At 47.4% G+C, this 25,669-nt stretch overlaps 1 protein-coding gene across 1 annotated transcript; it reads left to right on the top strand.

The window, feature by feature from the left end:
* Nucleotides 1-21,978: 21,978 nt before the first annotated feature.
* Nucleotides 21,979-24,712, top strand: HOXA13 (homeobox A13). The gene is made up of 2 exons (XM_048322570.1): nucleotides 21,979-22,680; nucleotides 23,275-24,712. The coding sequence occupies exons 1-2, from the start codon at nucleotides 22,008-22,010 to the stop codon at nucleotides 23,517-23,519; spliced, it is 918 nt and encodes a 305-aa protein (XP_048178527.1). The 5' UTR covers nucleotides 21,979-22,007; the 3' UTR covers nucleotides 23,520-24,712.
* The last annotated feature ends 957 nt before the right edge of the window (nucleotides 24,713-25,669 follow it).

The following is a 25,669-nucleotide window of genomic DNA, read 5'->3' on the forward strand; positions in this document are numbered from 1 at the left end:
GCATGAGCTTTCAAGAGTAGATGTTCATTAGCACAGTGTGATCCTTTCAACAACTTCCTAGTTCAGTGTGAGTGTCTTCTGCTGGTTTGCACTAAGTTCATCTAATCTAAATCTAAATGTAATTAAATGAAACTAAGCTGAGCTAAAGGACTACCATAAGTCTACATGTAGATTCTCATCTCAAACCTCAACCCAGACCACTTCTGCACAGAGGCTGGATATAAAGAGTTGAAACTAATTTCTTTTGCAATCGAGGAGGTCTCACCTGAGCAGGAAAGAGCAGGTCACCCCCAGTGTTCCTGACAGGAAGTTTCAGCAATGATAGTGTGATCAGCTGTAAGCTACCACCTCTCATCTGTGACAGCACAACTGATGGACACAGCACCTCTTAGTCCATTGCAATGAAATGGAAAATAGGATTATAGAAACCGCTGTTAGAACACACTAATTAGTCTCTCTAATTCTCTGACAGCTTTGCTGACAAGGCAGAAGAGCTAGCTACCTTCAGCTGCTTCACTCACAGCTACTGTTATTAATTAACCTAACATGATTTCAGTTTAAATTAACACACCAGGCTGAGGAATGGGCATCCCCCTTTTTTACAGCTGGAATGAAAACAGTGGTAACCTACTACAACATGTACATCAACTAAATCCAAGACAAATTATCAACACATCTCTCAGTGAAATGCTGCCTACTGTGGATGCTCCTGCTTATATACTCATGCCCACTTATGTATCTCATTTCTGCATAAACAGGGGTTTAATCACCTAGAGGATAATAAATATACTGGATTTGTAACTGCCCAGGAATGGGCATGTCACACATTGAACGGTTTAGCCAACCATTACTTGTCACTTTGCCTATGAAGTTGGATGGGCAAAACCTTAGCTGAAGTGACGGGGGGTTTTGCTTCAGTCAAGGCAGGGATCCCTTGACCCAAAATCTGCTTCAATGTTGTGCATGCTCTGGCAGCCCTTGTTCTCCCACCATTTCTGACTTGCACAGTCTCACAGTGCATCTCTTCCACATAGCCTGTTCTGGTTAGTTCAGGGAGCAGAGGCTGTGGCTTCAGCCATTCACACATTGTATCCTGTAGTGCAGGGTGTTGCAAAGCTGTTCTAAAACATGCTAAATCACATTCCAGCAGTGCCCAATTCTGTGATGCGGATTTTGGGTGGAACTTCATGACATATTTTAACCATTTGAAAAATGGCTTTTTTTTATCTCAGTGAAAAAAGCCCACTGTTGTAACATCATTGGAGTGTAGATGATAAATTTAGGAGGAGAGTGGGAGCCAGGAAATCTGGAGTTTTCTTCCTGCCTGGCTGCTAGCTCTGTGGCCTTGGGCAAGACCTAATCTTTCTGACTCCACTTCCTAGCCTATAAAATTGGGCTAATATTAGTTACTTCATGGTGATGACTGCAGTAGTGATCAGTTATCAGTTTTTTATGGCAAAAACACCAGCTTTGAATACTATTGCCTGTAGTATTTTAAAGAAGAACAATGTCTTTGTTATTCATATTGATATTTGAGTATTATAAGAACAACCCATTCCTTTATCCTGTCCATCAGGATCGCTTTACTTCTCCAAGAGTCTGGAAAAGGGACAAATCCAGTTTGTAATCCAATTCATCTGCTTAGGGACATCCCAGGAATTATACAGCTGCTGTACAACATCTGAAATGAAGACAACCCAGTTTCATTACAGCAGATTTTAACTGGAAGAACAAATAATTTTTTAATTGCAAGCTTCATGTTTTTCTCTTGCACTACTATTTTGTAACAATTTTTTTTTCTCCCCTGTTTTGATCTTGTTGAAACAACTTCTTTCTCCCTCTCAGGAAATCAAAATTAAAATCCCAAAACATTACAGCTTAAACATCTGTTTAAGACTTTCTCATGAAAAAGTCTTGCTGCCAGCTCTGTTCCAAGCCCTCAAGCAGACATTGTTCAGGTAAGATACCGTCTTGTGTTTCCAAGTCTTTCAGTGTTCACCTAGCTCTTCTTTTCCTGCATGTAACTGGAAAACTCTCCCGGGCAGTGGACATCTTGGTGTTCTCTGCTTTATCCACACTCCACATAGTCCTGTTTATAGTGCTAAGCAGCAACAGTAAAGATGAAAAGGTATGATTAAGTGATCATTAGCCCTAATAATCCTCAGCATCAAGGGAGTGACTGGAAACCGCCTACTACCCGCCTGCACAAAGCCAGTCTGGATTTTCCTGATCCATATGGAGGATCAGGCCCATCTTGGAACATGGTCAGTGCAGGCATTCCTGGCCACCCTACTTCTGGTATTTTGTACAGTTGGGTGGGAATCTGAATCAAAGGGCTCAGCCATAGTTCTGATTCTTTAGAGGCAGCAAATACTTTCTGTCTGCAACACCACTGCTTGGCTCTGTAACACTAAGTAAATCTAAAATATAACCCAAACTCCCTATAAAAGTAATGTAAACCTCCAAGATCTATAACCAATGCTTTGCACTCTCTAATGTTCTGTGGTAGATTTTATTGCAAGGCTTCACAGAAAGCCGTTTACCTACACCCACTTCCTGGGTAGGACAGTGTTGTCTGACAAGTGTCTGTCTGGAGGAAGCCACAGCAAAGCCATCGTAACCAACACTTTGTGGAAAACAGACTTTCTTATTAATTCTGTAGTCTCTGGTTACTCCCACTCCATTTTCCTGATTCCAGGCCTTCCCTGTCATTGCTGCCATGAGCCATGCTAGCCAAGAGGCTGTAACAGAGCTTACACATCTCACGTAACAAGGAACTTCATGACAAGGAATGATACAGCCCAAGTCTTTGTCTAGCTTTCCCACAGAACTCCTGGCACTGGTTTCACAGTACCACATGCATGGAAGGTCTGACCCTGCAACACCCACCCAAAAAATATTCAATTTCACACAAATGCAAGCAGATCACTGCAGAGGGACTGTCTTGGAAGGCAACAAATAACTTGTTTGGAAAAAGCACTGCAGTGTTGGGAAGTGACCCACTGATAAGTCTCCATCAGCTGGGAAAAGGAACCCTTCCAGGGACATGAGGTGCATGCAGAAAGGTGTTCAAGCCTTCAGCCATGACCCGGCTGGTGTTACAGGCTGTGGGCAAACATGCAATTCATCCATCATCTCTATGGCTATAGCTGATCAGGGTTGCCGAGTTTGCATTTCTAACAAGGTACATGCATGAGCTGAATATAAAATTGAGACAGGAGAAGAGAGAAGCAGCTGCTGGAGCCAATGACCACTGATCCTTTCCATGTGAGGGGGTAACCTTTGGTAACCCTGGCCCCATGTCATGTGACAGGGCCAGGAAATAAACCCCGGGCTCTTACCAGCACTCCTGTGCATTACACCTTTATTGCAGTGATGACAGGTTGATGGCTACACTGAAAGGTTCTTTTCCTTTGGGGAGTCCTGTCCAATGTTCAGCTTTATCCGTCCATAAATGCTAAGTAGTGTAGGGTCGCTGGGAAAGGTTCCTGTTCCCCCTTCAACCCCCGCATCTGAAGACTGTGACTGGGAAAGGGGCCCCTCACCTGCCTGTCAAAAGCCACTAATTCACTGTCATCGTGGCTGGTTTTCTCCTGTCTGGAAGCAGAGAGAACTTACCTCTGTGGAAGTCTTTCAGAAGGATCTTCCTTCACTCTCTCCCTGTCATATCTCATCCAAATGCAGCGTAGTAAAATACCAGTCAATTTCTGTGGGATTTCCTTGGATGTCAGAATATGGCACAGATGCTCTCATTTTAGATAATTCCTCTGGCAGACTGGAGAATACTGTAAGAGCTCTTCTCCTTAACAGTTTTGACAATTACATTAATAAGGGCTCTTAATATGTTCCAGGGTTACTGTAAAGACAGAGCTGATGCCAAGGTATTGGAAAAAGAGGAAATCAGGAGATAACTAAAGAAAGAAATAAACTAGGAAGAATGCTAACTGCAGCTTGTGAGCTCACAATTTTGTGAATGCTATTATTCTTTCTTTTACTCCACACCTCACAGCCCCTCGCTCTCTTTTAATTACTACTCGTGGGAAAGGTAAGCTGACCAGTTTGATAATTCTCAGCACCACAACAAGTGGTACAAACGAGTTTAAACTGGAGATCCTAAAAGCTTTCTCTTTGCATAAGATGAATTTATAGCTTGGAAACTAAATATTTGTTCAAAGAACTGTTGAAGGTGTTTGAGCACACAGGAGAGATGAAATGGCAGATTGAATATTTCATTTACATGTGATACGCATAGCATTAAGTCCTATCTTAATTCTTCACCTGTTTTCTGAAATCCTTTGACAAACACAAGATATTTCACCTCACTCTTGTTATTTTGAGTGGCTTTCAGGATCATTTAACTATTTTGTGTTGTTGTGTAGAAGTATCCTAGGAAGAGTGCAGACTCCAGTCCCTAACAGGAGGGCCACACGCTGCAGGAGGGTTGATTCCTTCTTTAGCAGACATTTCCAACAAGCTGCTACTGAATAAGGATGCAACTTCACTCAGGAAACCAGATCTGACTCCAGTGGGCATGCAGATGCTCTGTGGATAAGCTCCACAGGAATGTTTATAAATAGAACAAACAAGCAAACAAACTAGCCAATGGCCCTCCCTACCATAGAAACTCAACTAAATTTCTTTGGTGAGAACAGGGTTTGGCAATTTTGGGGCTTCAGTGCAGTGTTTACTTTTGCACGGAAAGCCATATGACACAGGCTTTATCAGAGTCACTTCCACCTCTGGGGTTTTTTGGTTTTGGGGGTTTTTTTGGCAGTTTGCTGAGCTACCATGAAACTGTGATTTACGGCTCACTCAACCAAAGCTGCACAACAGGGTGGCAGAGATCCCTCCTTTACACACACTTGTGTACACACGCACGCACGCACACCACTTGCCTTTTCTGCTTCCTAGCAGTACTGTAGAAGAGGAGAGAGCACTTCTGTGGGGATGGTGGTCTGAAAATCTCCCACAGTCTGCGTTCAGGAGAAATACATATATTTATCCTTAGGTTCAGTGGATGATTTCAGCATACAAACTACATGTAAATATGCAAATTTATACTTCATCCACAGTTTATTAGAAAAAAATATATTCCTTACTTGTACTTCTAATAGAAAAGATTAAAACTGTACCAAATGTGAGCATTAGTGACTTTCAGAAGGGGTTTTTATTCTTTATGCCCTAAATGCCTAAACTTAACATTTTGACGTAGCACACAAGCTGTGATCATAAAACAAGTTTTACTGGGAAGCCATGTTTTCTTCTTGTGTATCAGACTTACTTTAATTCATTCTGGGCATGTTCCAAGCACTGTGTTAGAGATTAAAGGCAACTGCACACCCCAATTAGCAGCCAGCCCTTTCTAAGTAAAAATATTTCTGAGGGGAGAGATGAAAGTGGAATAATTTCTGTTCATTAGCAGTAGAGAGCTGAGGAGGGTTATTTTTCACTGAACGGTTATACCCTGATTTTGAGCACCTCAAGATTTAAAATGAGTGACCACGTAAAAATGAAACCCAGTGCAAAAATACCCCTCCAGGAATCGCTATCGGTAGAGCAGTCGAGCTCTGCAGTAAAAAGCATACTGACTAGTAAAACGTCGCGACTGTTCACAACTCCAAGCTCTCCGGCAGAAAATCTAGCTCTGGGGCACTAATCTCTCCGTCTTTCATGAAAAACTTTTCAGCTGCAGCCGCGGTGCAGGCCGTAAAAACTATTGCTTCCCTTGAACCAAGGCAGCAGAAAATTCATGCTGTTCTAGGGGGACAGTCAGCCGCGAGGCTGAAAAAAGTCGCATTCAGAAGGACTTTACAACCTCTTTCAGAGTATGATTCCTCCAAGCGAGTGCAAATCCTGCCTTGTGCACTCAGTAAGCGAGAGGAGGTTTTCCCTTTGGAGTAATATGGAGTTTATCAACTAAAAACTGAGCAAATAAATCTCGAAACTGTATTTCAGGAGTGCATTTTACACCTGAAAGACTAGTTTTAATTTTCACATTTTCACATTTTCACAGAGGCCTATAAATCTTATTTTTCACCCTCTTAACTTTCTGGGGAAGAAAATAAAAAAAAAAAAAAAAGAAAAAAAAAGAAAGAGAAAGAGAAAGAGAAAAAGAAAAAGAAAAAGAAAAAGAAAAAGAAAAAGAAAAAGAAAAAGAAAAAGAAAAAGAAAAAGAAAAAGAAAAAGAAAAAGAAAAAGAAAAAGAAAAAGAAAAAAGCAGCGTCGGCCACAGTAAAACAGCCGGATGAACACAGCCCGCCCAGCCCGCACAGCCCTGACGCGGCTGCGATGTGCCGGGAGAGCCCCGCGATGCTGCCCGTGCTCCGAGCTGGAGGGCGCGGCGTGGACGCGGCCTGGCGCGGTGCCCACGGGCGCTCCGGCCGCCCGTAGCCTCGCTTGCCACACGGCTCTGCTAAAAGCAGAGCTCTCCCTGGTGCCTCGGCCTTGGCCATCCTATTCCCCCTCGGCCACCCCGGCATAAATCGCCGGCGCCTCCTATCAACTTTCTAAGGAGCAGGATGGGGGAAGGAGAGTCACCTACCCGGCTTAAACCACCCCAGGATCCCGACAGGGACCCCGATCACTGATTTATTCATTGCCATTGTTTTACTGGACAACATTCGCTTCCCGAGAAACCGGGCGTCTCGGCTGCATATTGCTTGGAAATATCTTTGAAATTACCCCATCTGCCCCTCGTTTCGCCAATCGTAACACCTCTTTGATTTGAAGGAGAGAAAGCTTAGATCCTGCGTTTTATTGAAACCAGCGGAGGACCTTGGGAGGAGGGGGCGGGAGGGAGGAGAAAATGGGAGGGGGAGCAGGGCTGGGGGCAGCCGTCGGTCGGCATTAATCACACATCCACTTGGTCAGGAGGAGACAGTGCCGATGCGTGCGGCGCACATGTTTCGGCGGCCGCGGTCCCCGCATCACCTGCGGCCGGGCCCTGCGCGGGGAGCGGCGGAGCTGCCGGCACCTGAGCGGCTCCGCGTCCCTCCCGTCGCCGGAGTCGAGTAACACGCGGGATTACAGTCCAGGATGAGCCTATAGATGCAGGTTTACCTCCGGCTCGCCGGGGCGGTTCCTTGCTCGGGCAGCCAAGGGAAAGTAAGGGATGCAGACTGGTTTCTGGGCGGAAAGGCTCGCTTGTAGAGTTGAAACTTCAACATTTTCCTGAGAACACTTCTTCATAAGACATCTTTTCAAAGACACACAGAGCCCCTGTCATCTACAAACACATCTGTGGGTGTATAAGCGTGTTGGCTTGTACACGTAAGTTCCATAATATGCACATCTCTTCCTCATGTAAGTGAACTTCTGCTACCAGAGATTTCCCTTCTTCAGTTTGCCCTTCTCTTTGATATGACAGGCTCTGCCTTTAAGTATCAGCCGCGACACAATTTTTCGGGGCGAACTCTGCGTGAGATGAATTTATGCGTCTGAAGCAGTCCCTGCCCTCTGCACTGAAAATAACGCAACGTAATAATTGCAGGACTGTGGCTTCAGCACAAATCCGAGCTCAGAGCGCAGCCCACATCCTGGTCCGTATTCCAGTGCCCCGTGAATCGGGCGTTTGTGTTGGCCTATGTGAGTGCTGGTTATTCCGGGCTGGACAAAAGTCTCCATCAGCTCCTGAAGGTGGGACACTGGTGGGAGCAATGAAAACGCTTCCTTGTGGGCTCCCTCGTTACTAGCATGAAGGGTAAATTGTCTGCCGTAGCAAGTCGCCTTCGCCGGGAAAGGGACAGAGAGACGGGAAGGATGGGCAGGAGACACGGGAGCAAGGATCGCGCGTGGGACCCCGCGCAGCAGATATCTCGCTGGTCATTGCGGGTGCACACACGCACACACACAGAGACATACACACAGACGCAGACACAGACACACACACGCAGACGGTCCGTGCTGCAGTGCCTGCTCCCAAGACCTACGCGAGGGATACCCTCGGGGTCGGCCGGCGGGGTTGCCCACCGCCACCCCAGGCCGGTGTTCAGTGGGATCAGCGCATCTCGCTGCCAACCAGGCTTTGCTCTGCCCCGCTTCCCCACCTCAAGGGTGCAGCTAAAGTGGGAGAGGAGAAGCAGGAGGTCCCACCACCCGATCCAGTTAGCATAGAAACTAGCTGGTACATATATATGTATTTCTTCCCGAGGTGTTGGGATGAGGCAGAAATATTTGGCTATTACGTTTTCCGAGCTTTCTCTTTTTTCAATACTCTGTCCGTGACAGTGTGATCCGTCTTACCCTGCTATAGAGAAAATAATACTAAATTGCTTCTCTTTTCATAGCTTTTCGAACATCTCTCCTTCTTGCAGATTAAACGAGTGGCTGCTGGGGAAAAAAATCACAACACTGTGAAAGGAATAAAACTCTTAAGTCCATAAAGATGAAATGTAACAAGTATGTTGAATACATAACGCTGCTATATAACAGTTTCAATTAGTTGAGTAAGTCCTCTGTAACGTCTTGTAAAGGTGTAAGGACACGTTTACAGTAAAAGCAACATAATGTTCTCAACTGTACGAGTTAATTATTTCCAGATTTTTTTTTTTTTTTTCAGAAGTGAGTTTCACAAGTAAAGGCTCTGTCCGGGTATAAAACAACTGATGTATTTCTCCAGCATTAAACATCTTGAGCTCATAACGAGAAGCAGAGGAGAGAACGGACAGTTAAATAATTAGACTCGGGAATCTCGGAGACTTAAAAAAAAAAAAGTGAATGAAACAAAAGAACAGTCTTTTGTCTTTCGGGGAGCTGCGATTATGGCGACCATGTCTCCTTCCCTCCTATTTATCTCTACTCAACAGCAACAGTACGTAAGGCAATAACGCCGCCTGGCACAGCCCACTCATGGAAGACAGTTGTGTGTAACCAGCGGCCGGGAGGGAGCAGGGAGCAGAGGCTTCCTCTCCTAAAATTCACGAAATCCCGAAAAATTTTGCGGAAATGCTGCTTTCGCTCTCAGACTTCTGGAATAGTCAGAATAAAGTCTCAGGAGTGTCACAAGGTCCGTGCATGACCCCAGATCTCTGTGCCAGCAGCCTTGCCCCTCTCCACCCCTTGGCGCCCTCCGCTCTGCCGTTCCTCCCGCGGGGAGTCGTGGGGAGGGTGGCAACCTCCACCGTCAAAGGGCTGGGGCAGACCGCAGGAGGAAAGCATCGATACTCTTTTCGGTTCCCTCCTGCCGTTCCTCCAGGGCTGACTGTCCGTTCACCCTCATGTTTTTTGTGCTATAAAGGTCGCGAAAACTTCGTTGGCGAGGAATTGAACTTGCCCCGGCTCCCGAGTGGAGCCGAAATCTCACCTCTTCCCCCATGATACTGTGCTACCTAGCTGGACTCGTGTGTTTCAAAACACCCCCCTCAAAACGAACTGCATGAACCCACCTCCCTCCTGCTAGTTTTCCCTTAAAATTTATCTCGTATTTAACCATATTTTAATTTTCTTAGGAGTGGGTGTAAAGTCTCAGCGGGTCAAAGCGGAGATGAAAGGGAATAGCAAAGGCGGATGGGATTTCCCGTGCTTAGGCCTTTCCTATGACTGAGTACAGGACCTAAAATTCCATGCGAAAGGCTTGGCTTTAGGTCCCTGTGCTCCACAGCTTCCAAGACAAGCATAAGATGAGGCTGACCAGGGATCCCTTGGTAAAAATCAAGGCAAAATTCAGTTGTCACTAATTTTTATTGACAATTAAAAGGCCCACAAATTCCTCTCTTTCGTACGTGTTCACCCAAATTTATCTGATTTAAAACCAGGTGCTAGCAGCGAACAAAATTAGCTTTCTGGATTTCTCTTGAAGGTATTTGCATCATTTGTTAGAATATTTTGTTCATGATGAACCAAACTTATTTTGGGTTTTCACACCACACCGAGACGAAAGAGAAAATCTGCAGATTACTTTAATTTTTTTAAAGCAGTCTGTTACAGCATCACTGTTCACAGAAAGGGAACATACGTATAAATAGATTTATATAGAAAACTTGCCTAAATGCCTGTATGGCACATGATGCACAAACATATTCCAGGAGAGGTAGAGCGGTGCTTAACAGATGAACATTTTCCCAGTCCTGTGGGAAGTCTGGAGGTATCTGATAGAACTCGAATCCCAGGAGCCTTGATTTTTGGGTCTGGTTTTTACTTTTTTTTTTTTTTTTTTTTTTTTTTTAATAAGGTAACAGGAGAGACGAGTTTCTGATATCTGTAGGTAAAGTATATTTGCGCTTCTAAGGATAAGAAGACTGGAAACGTCTCTCTGACCTGCGACTGGGATTATATATTGTTCTAAAGTAGAAATGTCAAAGTAAAGTAATTTACCACCTGGATGTCCTTGACTTGGGACGATTAAAGTTCAATCCGAGGTGTGTGCACAGTTTTACCGTGTTATTTAAACACATCAAAGGTCATAAAAGGATTCCAATAGCATGAGTTGCAGACCAGAGAGCTTCCTTTGTGGAGAAATCTGTATTTTATTCTAGGCAAAACTTCAGTACACTCTTGAAAGAAAAAAGAAACAAAGAGGAGAAAGAAAACCCGGGTTGGTAGCGGGGAAAGGGATTTAATTTCTCAAGGGGGTGGCAGACTTGAAAGAGGCGGGCGGGTCGGGCTCTGGGGGATACCCCGGTAAAACACAGAGCTTTCTCCTATCATTAGCTGCGCAGACACCTAGTGGGAAAGCCTCGCTATTGCAGCCCGACCGCTCCGCTCCGCGGGAAGGAGCTTACCCCGGCTCCTCGGACTCACCGCTGCCCTCCTCTCCTCTCCCCTCCTGTCCTCGGGCCGCCGCGGAGCGCTGCTGCCGCGGCCCCGCCGTGCCGTCCGCCGGGCCGCCGCACCGGAGCGCCGAGTGGCCACGGCGGCGCCCCGCGGCGCGGCCCCCGCTCGCCCCTATTGGAGGCTCCCAGTGCCAGTCCGGCCCCGCCCGAGTTCTGCTCCGGCGAGACCGGCCCCTGAACGATTTCAGCCCCACAGGGCGACCCCACAACCTGCCGTGCTGTTCCGCCCGGTGCCTCGCTCCCTTTGGCACGGGCGGTGCTCGAAACACAAGCAAGGATACCCACCCCCCGCAGCCTCTGGGGTTCTGTTTACACTCGCAAATCCCTGATGGTTATCGTCAGCAGGGGACGGGAGCCTGCCCCGGCCCCCGGCGGGGCCACCCGAACAAGCCGGGACACGCGGGGCACTGAGACCTGCGGCTCCGACGGGACGGCCAACACCCGAGCTTACCCGAAACACTTTTTGCTCTTTTCTGGGTCACAGATCTCAGCAGGAGTACGCAGGAAAGACAGGAGGGGGGGGATGGGTAAACCACACGTAGATCTCGGCTCCAGGCTTCCCCAATGCCATGGCAGAAATTCATGTTTTCATTTACGCCGCGGGGAGAGGACGGACTATCCGGGGAAGGTGGGAGAGGCGAGAGAGAGGCGTTGACCTTGAGTTTAAAACATGTACTGGCACTAGCGACCTATCATTCCGTGACCAGAGGTCCCTGGCTGTCCCTGTCTAACAGGTGGCTTCTCTTTGGGCACGACAGGCGCTTCCAATCTACAGTGAGACCTAGTGCCAGGATTGCTTCTATTTTGCGGAAAGTTGGGTGAATATTTTATTAACTGGGTGTTCTCCTGCTATCCCACCTTCCCTCTTCTTCTAAGGAGTTCAGATCGCTCCAGCATCTCAGCTGGTACCTAATCATGTTGCAGCTGAGATGTGGGAAGCCCCATCATTTGCCCAAATGATGAGGATGCTCGGAGATCTCCAACTTGTGAATGTTTGAACTGTTTTCTTCCAGCCCACACGCTTTTCTTTCACCAGATAAGGTTTTTCTCGTAGTTTTGTTCCTTTAGTGACTACAGATGCCACACTTTTATTTCCACACTAGATATCAGAAATCTCTTCTGATCCTAAAAAGCCATCATCTTCCATAACCTTATTTTCTACCCTTTCTCTCCCTCAAGTTGCCAGTCACCTGCAGTTCCCAAAGACTTCCCTGGCTTACAGGAATATTCCTCACCTCGGAAGCAAAACTGTCTCTGGATACCCAGCCAGGCAAAGAGACATCTTGCAATGCACACACAGGTTTGAATTATTAGGCTGTAAATTTCGTACCGTGATAAAAGCTTCAGCTGTGTTGTTCAATATTAAAGTTTTTGGCAATAGTATTGCTTGGGTTTTTTACTTCCTTCAACCCCCGCCTCAGACCTACATTCTCCTCTCACAGATTTCTGAGAAAATCTTTCATGTTTTGTTTTAATATCGCATATATACGTTTCAGGTTTCTTAGCTGGTATACAAATAAGAACGGACATATGGCAAGAACATTTGATGTTTGAAAACGGGCAGAAGATACTTGCTAACCGATTTCCGCTGTGGAGTTATATGGGATTCTCTTTTTATATACAGGCAACTTTTATGTCAGCTAGGATATTCTTGCTCACAGTTTTTAAGGTTTTGATCCTGTGGTTATTGTTAAAAAAAAGTAGTACAATCCACAACACACACAACCCCCCGATAAATGCAATTTAATCTTAATTCTTTGGTCGGCATACTTGCATACATAATTTCGCCTTTCCATCTAAGAGGGATTTTTTTTTTTTTTTCACTTGCCATGGTCGTGCCATCTACCGAAAATAAGACCTTGATTGAAAGGTAATTATGAAATTACGATTACTTGATTGGCTAGACACTGTCCAAACTTGGTAGGAACCTCGGCATAAACTTCTGACCTCTCTTTTAGCGACTCCCATAGTAGTCACAGACCCGGATCCCCCCTCCTTCTAGAATCCCACTAAAATTAATAGATTAAAAAGGCTCCCTCTCCTTTATTTGCCAAATACTTACATCAAAAAAGTGGTGATGACGTGTCTGTTCAAGCCTTCATGAGTTCACAGTGACATTACTCCTGTGGTAAAACCTCCTGACGGATTTGGGAGCTGGAGTGGAGTGTTCCCCCAGCAGCCGGTGGGCTGCCGGGCCCGGGCAGTGGGATGTCCCCCCGTTCCTCTGGACCCTACACCAATGGTCTGATCCGCTCAACCTGTCCAGCTTCTCACGTCTGCACACACAAGTTTCAGATATGGATCCACGTCCACACGGCGTGATGGACTTCTTGGGGGAGAGCCCCTGGGCTGAGAATTTGTTGACCTGGCAACAGCGAGAAACAGCGTTTGGCGGATATAGATACTTCTGTGAGCAAAGGCACACCAGCCTTTATGTTTCCTTTGCAACACGACCTATCATATGTAGCTTTATGTTACACCCACCTGTTTGGAGGGGGGGGGGTGTTCGGCTTCTTATTTTCTCTTTTTTATTTTCTTCTTTTTCTTTTTAGGAGGGCGGTGTGGCAGCGGGCCACACCGGAGATGACAGAGAGTTTGACATAGTCCCCACACGCATCAAGAGAAATTGCGAAGAAATATGGTCCTGTGAAAGTGCATGACAATTGGTAATTGCTGGCAGGCAGCGAGTATCTTCCCCACAATGGGAAGGAAGCGGCTCTGAGCAAGGATGTTGGCTCACTGGCACCAGGGCAGCTACATCTGCAGGAAAATGGCCTCGGGTTGCGTGCGAGGGGACGGGGGAATTTCTTCCTTTAGGTATCTGCCCTAGAAGACCAGGGGGCATGCTTGGCCAGAAACGAACCTTTATTGTTCAGTCGCTCATTATTTTGCATGTCAGAGAGGTTGCTATGAAACCACTCCCTTTTCTCTGTGCCATTATTGGACTAAATATACTTTGGCTCCCGGGACTTTGCGAATTGTCTTCGGAGCGTGGGAACCTTGGCGTGTGCCCTCAGCTCCACTCCAGTCCCTTGGCACCAGCCTGGCTCCATCTCCCTGGGTATCTCTCCAAGGGCTCCCAGGACTGCAACAGGGTTGCTTCTGCTGGGCTGAAACCATCCCCGCGCTTCCCCCGTCCCTCTGTCCGTGGCGAGGGTGGAAGAGTTTTTACCCCCACGTCCACTCCCACGCGTGGATGTGGGGGACAGGGTGGTAATGCCAGACGGTGCCGGTGGTCTGGCTGACGGCCATCCTCAAGGGCTCCAAGCCGGTGCACTCAGATGAAGTCCGAACCCCAGATGAGAAGATCTAAGTCCAGGCGTGGGCAGATGTGAACCACTGGAGTCCGCTGTGTGTGGGTTAATCCCCTCCTGCCTTTCCTGGTGAGCCACGAGTCTCAGTTTTTAGCTGATTCCAGAGTAAATAACATCATGGAAGTATAGTCAGCTGTCGCGTTTGTAAGAATGGAGTTTAGCCTTCAACAGAGTCACATATGTAACTGCTTATCTAAAGAAGACGTAAAATACAATAAGCTTTGGGGAAATTCATGATTCAGCAAAAAGGGAGTAATATGCTTACCCAGAGATGCAAGTTATCGACTAGTCTGCATTTGGCTGGTGTTATGTTTAAAGGAAAACACTGTATAATTCCTATTTAGAAAATGTGTTCACGGTATGGATAGAAAGACATTAGTTCCATCTAACATGAAGAGTAGCAAATGTCTCTCGTCATTAAAGACAGCACGTATTATATATACCTGAGAAATGTATTCTAGGCACTAGAATGCATTTTCTAGACCCCGGGTTTACTGGGATTTTACCAAATAAAGTTTTAACAAAAATGCGTGTGCTCGGTGAAATGTAAAGCTAATCAGAGAAGGCGGGATCACATCACGGTATCGAGTAGCGTTCTGCTGGGGGGTGGTTGGTTGGTACGGGGAGCACCCACGACATGGACGAAGGTCATTTAAGCAGCGCTGAGGACTCAGCCGAATCCAGCTGCCTCTTTCTGCTCGACAGTGATCACAGATCCGTGCAGATGGTGCGTTGCTTTTTGTGAAACGTGTCCCCAGGGCTGTCCCTGCGGGGTCCCACCCACACAAGAAGGAGGCTGTAGCCAAGCCAGAGGTGGGTTGCGCTTAGGGGTGGGAGAGGACACCCCTCTCCCCTCCTTGCTCCAGCAGGACTCCAAGCGGAGGGATGAGCATATGGTGTGACAAGGCAAGAGGCACGTGTGCGGTCACACGGACATACCAGCCGGGGCGAGGGGACACAGCACTCGTTTCAGGTGTGCTCGCCTGCTGCCTGTGGGTGCGCGTTCCCCATGGCGCTGGCGGCCACGCACCTCCCTCCTCACCCACTGCAGGCAGAAGCCCCTCCATGCGCCCGCAGAGCAGAGAAAGCCAAAAAACAGCCCCGCCCGTGCCCGAGAGGGTGGAAGGAGTCATGAAGAGGTCCCGAGGAGGGACCGCGGGGCTGCCCACAGGCAGGAGCCGGCAGGCCGGCCGGGTGGCCGGCACAGGTGTTTGTGTTGCCTCTGGGCGGCCGCCGAACCGCGGCCCAGCGCCGGGCGGGTGTGCAGACCGGCACGGGCCTTCCCTGCGGGGCCGCGGGCTGCGGGCAGGGCCAGCCCCGAGGCGGCCCTACAACCACCCGGCCTGCTGGAGGAGCCAGAGGGAAATGGGACGGCAGCCGCGGGACTTCTCCAGCGCCCGCTCCCGCCCCTCTCCACCATATTTGACAGAGTTGCAGGGATTTGCCAGATCCAATGTGTTTTGGCTTTGGTTGTTGGTGTTGGGGGTTTCTTTCCCCCTCTCCGCGGGCGAGATTTCCACTCATGGCTCAGGTACCTTCCAGCTAGAGGCATTCTTCCCTCCCGTCAGTGCAGTGAGTTCCCATACCTCTTAAGACGTCTCTTAAGAGCCGCGATTACAGCCCCGGGTATGCACACTCTCAACGGAGCAAAAGGCCGAAAAAGTGAGGAAAAAGAGCTGTTAGACAGAGCCGGACATTAGAGATAAACTGCCTCCATCAAGTCAATGTTTTAATCTCTCAAACCACTTCTGAAAAGGGAACCAAAAACTCTCTTGAAGAATGTACTCAAACAGCTGTCTTCCAGTAAAGGCAAACATGTCCAATGTTTCCTGTATCATTTTTTTTCTCTCTCTCCCCCCCCCTTTTTTTTTTTTTTTTTTTTTTTTTAAATAGATACCGCGCACAGTCGTCTTTAACACTGTGATCCTCATTGTTTCCCTCCCTAGGTGAAGATACGACTTTGGGCTCAGCGTGAAAAGAAAAAGTAAATAAAATAAAGACTGTGCAACTTCTTGCAGAGAAGCGTCCACTCCTGCCCCTGAGCCTCCCTGGTCGAACGTAATGTGTAAATGTCACGCTATTACAAGAAAGTTGTGGTGCACAGGGCTTTTTGGAAATGCTTTCTCTCTCATTGTAAAGGAAAGAGAGACTTCGGTTTCTCTCCGACAGCTTTTCAAAGGGAAATAAAACAGCACAGAGTGGGCCTGAAGCTCAGGAAGAACTTTTTTTTCCTTCCTCTAATGAAAAAGGTGGAGGGATAAGTTTAATTGTAATCAGGCTGCAACAATACACCATGTGATCATGTGGTAGCAATTATTACAACCTCACAGCAGAAATAGAGAGGATATGTTATTGTAGCTTACTGTACCTTTCTTTTCTTTTTTCTTTTTTCTCTCTTTTCTTTTCTTTTCTTTTCTTTTCTTTTCTTTTCTTTTCTTTTCTTTTCCTTTTTCTTTTCCTTTTCTTTTCTCTTTCGTGACCTACTGGTAGATAAGGGGAGAAATTAATTTATCCTCAAAATGGTAAATCTCGAAAATCGAAGGATAAGCCGTAGAAAACCAAGGAAGAGTAATCTGAGTTTAATTTTTTCATCTGTTGCTGTTACACGTTCAGAACATTTCAACTAGAAGATGAAGTCGACCAGATAAACTACTACATGGCCAGCCAGGCCTCCTCACTTATCAGAATTTGCTAAGAGAAAAATAAGACTTTCTCGGCACCCTTGGTGCGAGAGACCAGACCTGATGGCAAATAAATCCGTCTCAGTTTGCATGGCAAAATTAATTGAAATTGTAAGGGGGGGCTTTATCACTGTGTTCAAGCAGCCTGCGGCTGACAGAGAGCCGGCAAAGGCTTCTCCTCATCCCTGCATTTACACGGTTGTTAAAGTAAAATATTTTCTGTGGACTACTAACATCTAATGCCAGGCTTCAGCTGCTTTCACCCGCCAAATATAAACAGAAAATTATCGCACACCCCTCCTCCCCCTGAAAATACTACGGAAAAAAATGTAAAGCAAAGAAAACAAATCAGAAAAGAGACCTTGTCCACGAGACAGATTTCAGGATCATTCCCATTTTAATTTCTAAGCACATGAAATACCTCCAGCATGTTTTCTGAAGCTGAAATACGAAAAAAAACCCCACAAAAACACAACAAAACACCAAACCGCAAAAAAACACTGAGTGAAACGATCTTCTGAGACCCGGCTCCATTAACCGTGTCCCACACTTCGTGTGAAATCAGTGACATTGTTTTCGAGCACACTTTTTTCATAGGCGGTGCCGTTTGAATGTTTGGGTCGACTGAAATAGGTAGGTCCTTATCTAGTGTGCGCCTGGGATTTTTAGGACGCCTTCGCAAATTTTCTCGAACTCTTCTCCTTTTGCATTTGCTGTTACAAATTCTTCTTATTTTGTAATTATCACAGCACCCCCCTTAGCACGCAGTGGGAGGGAGAGAGTTAAGATGTCCTGCGAAACCCGCTCGTAAAGCTGCTTACTTCCATTAGAAACACATGAATATCCTGAAACACAAAGTGTATTTAAAACGGACTCAGGAATGTTTATCTCAATCCTTGATGTTTTAGAAATTGTGGAAGAAACAAGCGGTGACAGTACTGCTCCAAATTACTCTTCTGGCAGGTAAATTTAATTTGCTCGTGAAAATCAAATTCGATTAAGGCTCTTGCTCCCGCTATCACTTTACTCCCGCTTCTTCTAAGAATCCTGAGTTCTGCAAGACGGAGGTTATTATTAGTGGCTAAGATCACCCTCTAGCTCTTCCATTATCAGCTAAGATATTTTAGCCGGTTTAGAGGGATTTAACTCCGTGACAAACATATATTTTAAACTATCAGACACGATTTTTCCCCTTCATGCTTATTAGTTAGCTCTAAGCAGTGGATGGAGAAGTAAGAGTGGATTTCTTTGGGCAACAGTTTGGGGTTGGGTTTTTTTGGTTTGTTTTTTTTTTTTTTTTTTTCTGTATTCATAGGTTGTGATTAACCTACAAGAAATCAGCGTTCCCCTCAGCCGGCCATTCCCGCGGCAGGGCTGCGGAGGGTGCGCATGTGTGTTATCACACAAAGACGGGTCTGGGGGGAAAAAAAAGGCTTTTTAGATACTAAGCAGACAAACTCTGTATTTTCAAAACTTGTCTTTCAACTGAAAGGACTTCTGGTTTCTCTAAGATAAGTCTTAGGTGAAATCTTCTCTTTGGAAGTGAATGAGCGGCCATATTCCTATCACATAGAGAGGTTTTAAAATAATTTATATTTTCACGTTTAAGGCCAAATTGCTGCAGTCCTCACTGGCCAGACTATCTTTAGCTTCGCGGCGTCAGGAACACACACAGTGACCTGCTTTAAAGCACTTGTAAGGGCCAAATTCCACTCTTGCTTACACCTGCGAAGTGGGTGAAATGCTTCTGACCACTCTCGATGCAACGAGGGGAAAAAATGCCTCTTAAGCATTTTGTAATACCTGAGATGAGCATGGCCGTGTACCGCGATGGGTGACTACCATCAGTTAGAATTTGCCTGCCTACGAAAATATTCAGGACCTTCTAAAATCCTCCTGCTGATCATGGTTGTTCATCATCCCGCTCCCCAAGGAATTAATACTCGTTTTAGAGGAAACGATTCAACAGATGCATTTCTCTCCAAGTTGTTTCACACTCTATATAAATGCAAAGCAGTTCGGAGGTTTGCATCGGTTCTCTTGGAAATGCTATGGTTCTACCATACGCTTGTATGTGCTGTATTCTGACATTATTTCACAGGAAAAAGACAAAAAATAAATTTTGGAAGAAGCCTTGATTGGTCTGTCGGTTGCATGTATGGAAGCATTTAATCATCAAGTAAGTTTTCCAAAGACGTTCAAAGCAGTCAGTGGCTTCAAGTAAACTCCTTAGTTTTGGTTAATTTATCCAGCTCATCTCAAGACTTACACTGTGAAAAGTAAAAGCTCTTCCACAAGTGGTAGGGAATGGTATATGTTCAAGGCAAGGGGGGTAGGCTCGGGAATATTTTTATCCCTGGTGTTCATTACAAGGTCCATGATTTTCGAAGAACATCTGTTCTTCCCGGTGCCTTCAGTCCTCATGGTTCCTTTCTAATACTTAATGGCAGATACCCCTTAAGGCAGGAAGAAATTATAGCTGAAAATTGGGTATCGAGGGCATCAAAAATAATTGACGAGGCTTTTCTCCTCTCTCGGTGTCAATAATTTACTAAAAGTCATCTAAATTAGGAAGGCAAAACAAAGCGTGGAGTCCCGTGTCCGACAACACTATTTTTCTGATGGTGCATACGCACCCTGCAGATGTCATTTTTGCCTATATTGAGGAAACAGTCTCGTTCCCGAAATCCTCCTCACATCATGGCAAACAGGGAAAGAGGACTGTTGTGTTACTGCTTCTATGATCAGTGTAAAGCATGGCCTTCTTCCATAATTATTAAATAGACTTCTAGAGTGAGTAAGAGATGCGGAGAAGGGAGAGAAGTAAGCTCTCTAATCTAATCTCCCTTCTTCTTTTAGCACACAAAGCTGGAACAGCCCCAGGAGGGTAAACAAAACAAAAAAACGACCACCAAAACTCAGCAGACCGGATGGTTCCCCTTGCCCCCCGCCCTGACACCCCACATACACACACTACTCCGGGGCTGAAAAGCGCCGGGGCTGAAAGCTACGGTTTCACATGACTTCTCCCTCCTTACGGAAAGGAGCTTGAAAAGCGAGGCAGATAAGCGAGAAACTCTCTGCGGCTGAGGGAGAGGGGAGTTTGGAGACTGGGGGTGGGCTGGGGGTGGGGGGGCGTAGAAGGGAGCTGCAGAGATTAGTGTTCTCATGGCTACCCGCTTTTTAACAAATCAGACAGATCTTCGGGCTGTGAATGACAGTTCTCACATTGGCTAGACTGCAACTTTCAACTTGACCTTGGCCTCTAGCCGTGTCTAACCCGTATGTAAAACAGCGCTGCCCCACAGAGCTGCCTCCCCTTCCCTCTTCTCCCTCGACCTGCAACGCGATTTTCAGAGGCACTCTCGAGAAAACAGAGAGAAACAAACCGACCCAATTCAAGACAGACAAGCAATGTTTGGCCGGGGGAATCCACAGGTTTCAAAACTGGAGCCTGAAAGAAAAGGGAAAATATGCATGGAATAAATATTTGCTTTTGGCCATGAGGAAAAATGCGGAAAAGAGTGTGCGAAGTTAAAATGGGAACACTTTACTGGCTACAATGAAGAAAAAAAGCGGCTAAATGCTGCCAAATTAGCAAGGGGGTGACAGAGACTTCAGGTATCCCAACTCATAGCACGGAAAAAGCACCTTGAAAAAATATCCTTGGGCGCCAAAGAGCTATTTCTCATGGCTGGCAGCTCTGCGCTAGGCAAGGAAAAGTCTGCTCGGTAACAATGTACGTCCCGGGATTGCTCTGCGCTTGTAGACATGAGGGCAAAACAATGCTACAACGTCAATGGAAAGCACAATAGGATAATAAATACGCCGAGCTGTCAGACTCAAAACAAAGCAGCACGCAATTGGGAGAAAAAAATTAGTTTTCAGGATGGGAGTATTTGTGGCTGTTTTGTGCACACGCGTGAGGGCTGAGAGCTGTTAACGATGAGATGAACACTCCTTTAGGTCAAGTTTATTGATAGCTCAGTGATGGAGGGTTCTGGGTTCAAGGTTGTGCGCGAAAAGCTTGGGGGAGAACAGCATCCGCGCCGGTTAAGGATTAAAAATTGAAATTATTTCACCCTATGAAAAATTATTTCCGAAAAGAGAACGGAGTTGTTTGGGGCTTTTTTTCTAGCATTCACTTGCGAAGTGGTACGGCCTTCCAAAAAAAATTGTTTTTCAGCCGATAATCCATTTTGTTTTCCCAGCACACGCATACACACAAAAAACGCCGTGGGTCCGTGCACACACCATGCAAGCCGACGTGATATTTTACAGCCGAGAAAGATTCAAGTCGAATCATAGGCCCAGGGTTTTATTATTATGGCAACAAATAACACAGCGGTATCGCGATGAATATCCAGTTAACTCTCCCGCTTCCCAAGCCCTTCCTAAAAGATAATAATAAATAAAATAGGGATTTCCAGGTCTGTTCCTCTTATCTGACTTCTGAGACTTTGTGGCGAGAGGAGAGATGGGTCTTGGGCTTTCGACGGGAGGGAAGGAAGGAGGAAAACACCCAAAAAAGACCCCGGGAGGCTCCGTTTCGACAGCCTTATGTGTCCCAGCGTTGCGCCCGGGGAACGATTCTCCTCCCGCAGCTTGCGGTGGGCTCTCCGCGTCACCCGGCCGGGGCCCCGCCAGCGCTCCCCAGGGAGAGGCGGTGGCTCAGACCGGCGGAGGAAGGGGGTAGAAGGGGTGCGGCTCATCTTCCCCCCGAGACGAGGGGAGGCCTCCGGGGTTTCCGCGGCGCTCGGGGCGGGGAGGGCTCAAGGAAAGCGGCGCAAGGAGAAATCAGGCGGGGTGCCAGGGGGAGCCCCGCACCTCGGGGGGTGCGCCGAGGCAACAACGGGGCCAAAAAGCTCACGCCTCGGTGGCGAGGGAGGGCCAGAGGGAGGAAGGAGGGAGAGAGGGAGGGAGGAGGGACGGGCGGCCCCCCTCCGGCGCCCTCGTCCCGCGCGGCGGCGGCACCGCGCCGTGCCCGTGCCCGCACCCATACCCGCGCCCCGGCCCGGGACTCAGCCCCGCGCGCTGATTGCGTTATTTAATTATCTCCACTTTATTCCCTCAGATGTTTATCAGCTGCTTTGCATATCACGTGGGGGCGGGCGGGCCAATGAGGACCGGCCTGGCGCGACGCTGGCGCGTCAGCCCTGGTCAAGTCCCGGAGATTGAGTATCTCTTTTTTCAGTCTTTGGGGCTTTTAAAAAAGAGCCACTAGTCTCAATGCGGAGCGGGCTATGACAGCCTCCGTGCTCCTCCACCCCCGCTGGATCGAGCCCGTCATGTTCCTCTACGACAACAGCCTGGATGAGATCAATAAGAACATGGACGGGTTTCACGCCGGCAGCAACTTCGCGGCGGCGGCGGCGGCCAACCCCTGCCGCAACCTGATGGCTCACCCCGCGCCCCTGGCCGCCCCCAGCGCCGCCGCCTACACCTCCAGCGAGGCCCCCGCCGCCGGCATGGCCGAGCCCACTGTCAAGCAGTGCAGCCCCTGCTCGGCCGCCGTGCAGAGCTCCTCTGGCGCCGCGCTGCCCTACGGCTACTTCGGCAGCGGCTACTACCCCTGTCGCATGACCCACCACAACGCCATCAAGTCCTGCGCCCAGCCCGCCTCCACCTTCGCCGACAAGTACATGGACACCTCGGTCTCCGGCGAGGAGTTCACGTCGCGGGCCAAGGAGTTCGCCTTTTACCAGGGCTACGCCACCGGGCCCTACCAGCCGGTGCCCGGGTATCTGGATATGCCCGTGGTGCCCGCCATCGGCGGCCCTGGCGAGCCGCGCCACGACCCCCTTCTCCCCATGGACAGCTACCAGCCTTGGGCCATCACGAACGGGTGGAATGGGCAAGTGTACTGCCCCAAGGAGCAGAGCCAGCCGCCTCACCTCTGGAAATCCACCCTCCCGGGTAATACACCTGCATGGCTCTCCCTGTCCCTTCTTTTCATCCTGCCCCGCTCGACTCTCCCGGGTATCCGGGATAATCCCCCGGGGCCGACCCTTCGCCATCCCGCCCGCTCTCCCCGGTCCCATCCCGCCCCGGTCCACACATGCCCCAGCGCCGCTGGAACGGCACCGGTGCCGCCCCCTGCCCCCCGCCGGCGCACGGCACATCCCGCCTCGCCTGGCCGGCCCCGGCGCCGGCCCCGGGAGAGGAAACAGCTGAAACGGGCCGCGGGAAGGTCTGTGGTATTATTTTCCATAGACCATGAAGCACGCAAGCTGGGTAAATCCCTGCAACCCCTCTCGATCCTTCCCAGAGTCCCTGGCCGGGCTACATGGGGATTGTTATTATTTGTCTGTCTGACAGAAGTGAGCCTTTCCCTGCCTAAAAGCTGTCTGCGGCGGCCAGGAAAGAGGAATCCCCAGTGCTGAGCCGGGCTTTAGTAGCTAAACCAGAGTGGGGCAGGAGTGGGCTCGCACCCTAACCCTTGTACCACTTGATGTCCTAACTGGTTCGAGCGAATTTCTAACACTTCCCTGCATGGTTTTTCTGTTCCAGACGTCGTTTCTCATCCCTCGGATGCGAACTCGTACAGACGTGGAAGAAAGAAAAGAGTTCCTTACACAAAGGTCCAGTTAAAAGAACTCGAAAGGGAATATGCTACAAATAAATTCATAACCAAAGACAAGCGGAGGAGGATATCGGCGACTACAAATCTATCAGAGAGACAGGTCACAATCTGGTTCCAAAACAGAAGGGTCAAAGAGAAAAAAGTGATCAACAAATTGAAGACTACCAGTTAATGGATTAAAAATGGAGAAGCAGCAATTCAAGAGTTTCAGAACTTTTTGTGTGTGTGTGTTCAGATTAAAGTAATTATTAATAATAATTAAAAAGCGAAAAGACAATGAACCTCTTCTTTCAGAACAAGAGATCTGTATCTTTGGAATTATAGCCTTTCTTTCTTTTTCTTCTTCCTTTTTTTTTTTTTTTTTTTTTAAATATTGCTGTAGCAAAATGGTGAAAACTGACAGTTCTGAAATCCCAAACAGCCAGCCAGTATCACTGACAGACTGTAAAGCCCACACGCCCAGCTCGGAGAGATACACTTTCAATTAAGACACGATTTTCTGAGAAACTTGTAAATACTTCCACGACCTTACTATTTGAAAGAAGACTTCGTGGCCACGATGCGAGAGCTGGTTAACGTGAGGAGGTCGATGTGGACACATGATCTGGTTTTCTTCCATTGCAATCCAAACTGTATGTTGAATGACTGCTCAGGTAAACCATAGTGAAAAAATTACAATTACTGTATGTTTTTAAGCAATGCATTTGTTGTGAAAAAGTAATAATAAACCTCGAAGGTACTGAATAAGGATTTCAGAGACATCAGTAATGAAGGAAAGCTCTGTGGAGGATCTATCTTGATAGTAAATTTAAACATCGCAAATTAGTGAGGATAGAAAGGAAAATATTTGCTTGGAGATGTCTTTCGGTTTTATTTTTTATTTTCCACAGATGAATTCTTGTCATCTAAACTGGGGTTTTTTGTTTGTTTAGGGATTTTAATTTTATTTTTTCTCCTACAGACCATAAAATAGATACATTTTAAAGGACTCTGCCTATTTTAAACCTGAAACAATATTCAAGAATTAATATTCTAGGTCCTCAGAAATTTTTAATATTTGAACATTGGCATTTCTTTACAGTAGAAAAAAAAAATGTCCTGGGAAAAAATACCCAAGAACTTTGAACTGAAATACATTTTTTTCCCAGAAGTATTTTGATTTATGTAATCTATATTTGATCTATAAGTAATTAGTCGTTTCTCCTTGTTTATTGTCTGTTATGAGGCCGCAGTAGAATGTTTAGGGATTCTTTTTACAGCACCTTTTAATCCAATCAGTTATTTCAACCAGCACATTATTTTGTTTTTATTCACTATAAGAAGCTATCTTGTAAATAAAAAAAATCAGCGCACTGTGAAAATGTACTTATGCACCCTTTTTTTTATATATTTCTACTGAAAAAATGAAAACCCAAGACGTGTAGAAGTATAGTAGTATTAATACTGTTAATAAAATAGTCACTGTAATAAAATCTGAAAGAAATACTCTTTACTTTTTCCATTTCTACGTGCATTTCATGGAAAAATATAATGTATCAGTCTTATAATTGTAATACTGTTGTCTTTCAGTATGTAGCTTGTGTATATATGGTGGATTTTGTTTTATTTTTCTTGGCGGTGTTTATCTGCGGGCAGGCACGCCTGATAACCAGCGTTCCTAAACTATAAATGTTTCGGTAATGTTAAACAGTGGTTTTGCAGCCGCACTGGGGGCCGGGGGGTGGAAGAGCAGGATGATACGAGCGCAGCGCTACAGCCCTCGCCGGGAAATGGAGGCCGGCGGCCGACCCTTGGGATGGGGGCACGCTGCCCAGCCTGCCGGTGCCTCGACGGGGAGGTGGGGGGGCTGCGTGGCGATGACAGGACGGGGAAGGCCCGAAACCTTGACCTTGAGGGGAAAAAAGCCGATTTGTGACCTTGACTTTTGACAGCTCCTGGCGCCGGCAGCATCCGCGGGCCGACAGCGCCACCTCGTGGCCAGCCCCGGGTCGCGTCCGCACCTGGCCGCGCCCGCGCAGCATCCTGCCCGCGCCCCGCGCCGAGCCCGCCGCACCGCCCGAAATGGGCACATTTGGGTAAAATGCGTCTGGGCTTGCAAGGCAGAGTGCGGAGCAGGTTATGCTTCTCGTGCTCTCTCTCTCTCTCTCTCTCTCTCTGGCGGTGACGGACACTCGGTGCTCAGCCGGTGCCCGGCTGAAGGGTGCCTGGTGCTGTGCGAGGAGCCGCCGGCCGGCCCGGATAGCGAGTGGCGGGCGACTTTGGTCGGGCACAAAGAGAAGTTTGCTTTAGCCGCCTGTCTCCTGCGGTGGTCTGTAGCTCTAA

The sequence above is a fragment of the Corvus hawaiiensis genome, chromosome 1 (assembly GCF_020740725.1).
Source record: "Corvus hawaiiensis isolate bCorHaw1 chromosome 1, bCorHaw1.pri.cur, whole genome shotgun sequence".
Lineage (NCBI taxonomy): Eukaryota > Metazoa > Chordata > Aves > Passeriformes > Corvidae > Corvus > Corvus hawaiiensis.

What these genes read in the sequence shown, in the direction of transcription:
- HOXA13 (XM_048322570.1), top strand. Translation starts at nt 22,008, where the DNA reads ATGACAGCCTCCGTGCTCCTCCACCCCCGCTGGATCGAGCCCGTCATG. An exon ending in CTGGAAATCCACCCTCCCGG is followed by an intron (nt 22,681 to 23,274) that starts GTAATACACCTG and finishes TTTCTGTTCCAG; the next exon opens with ACGTCGTTTCTCATCCCTCG.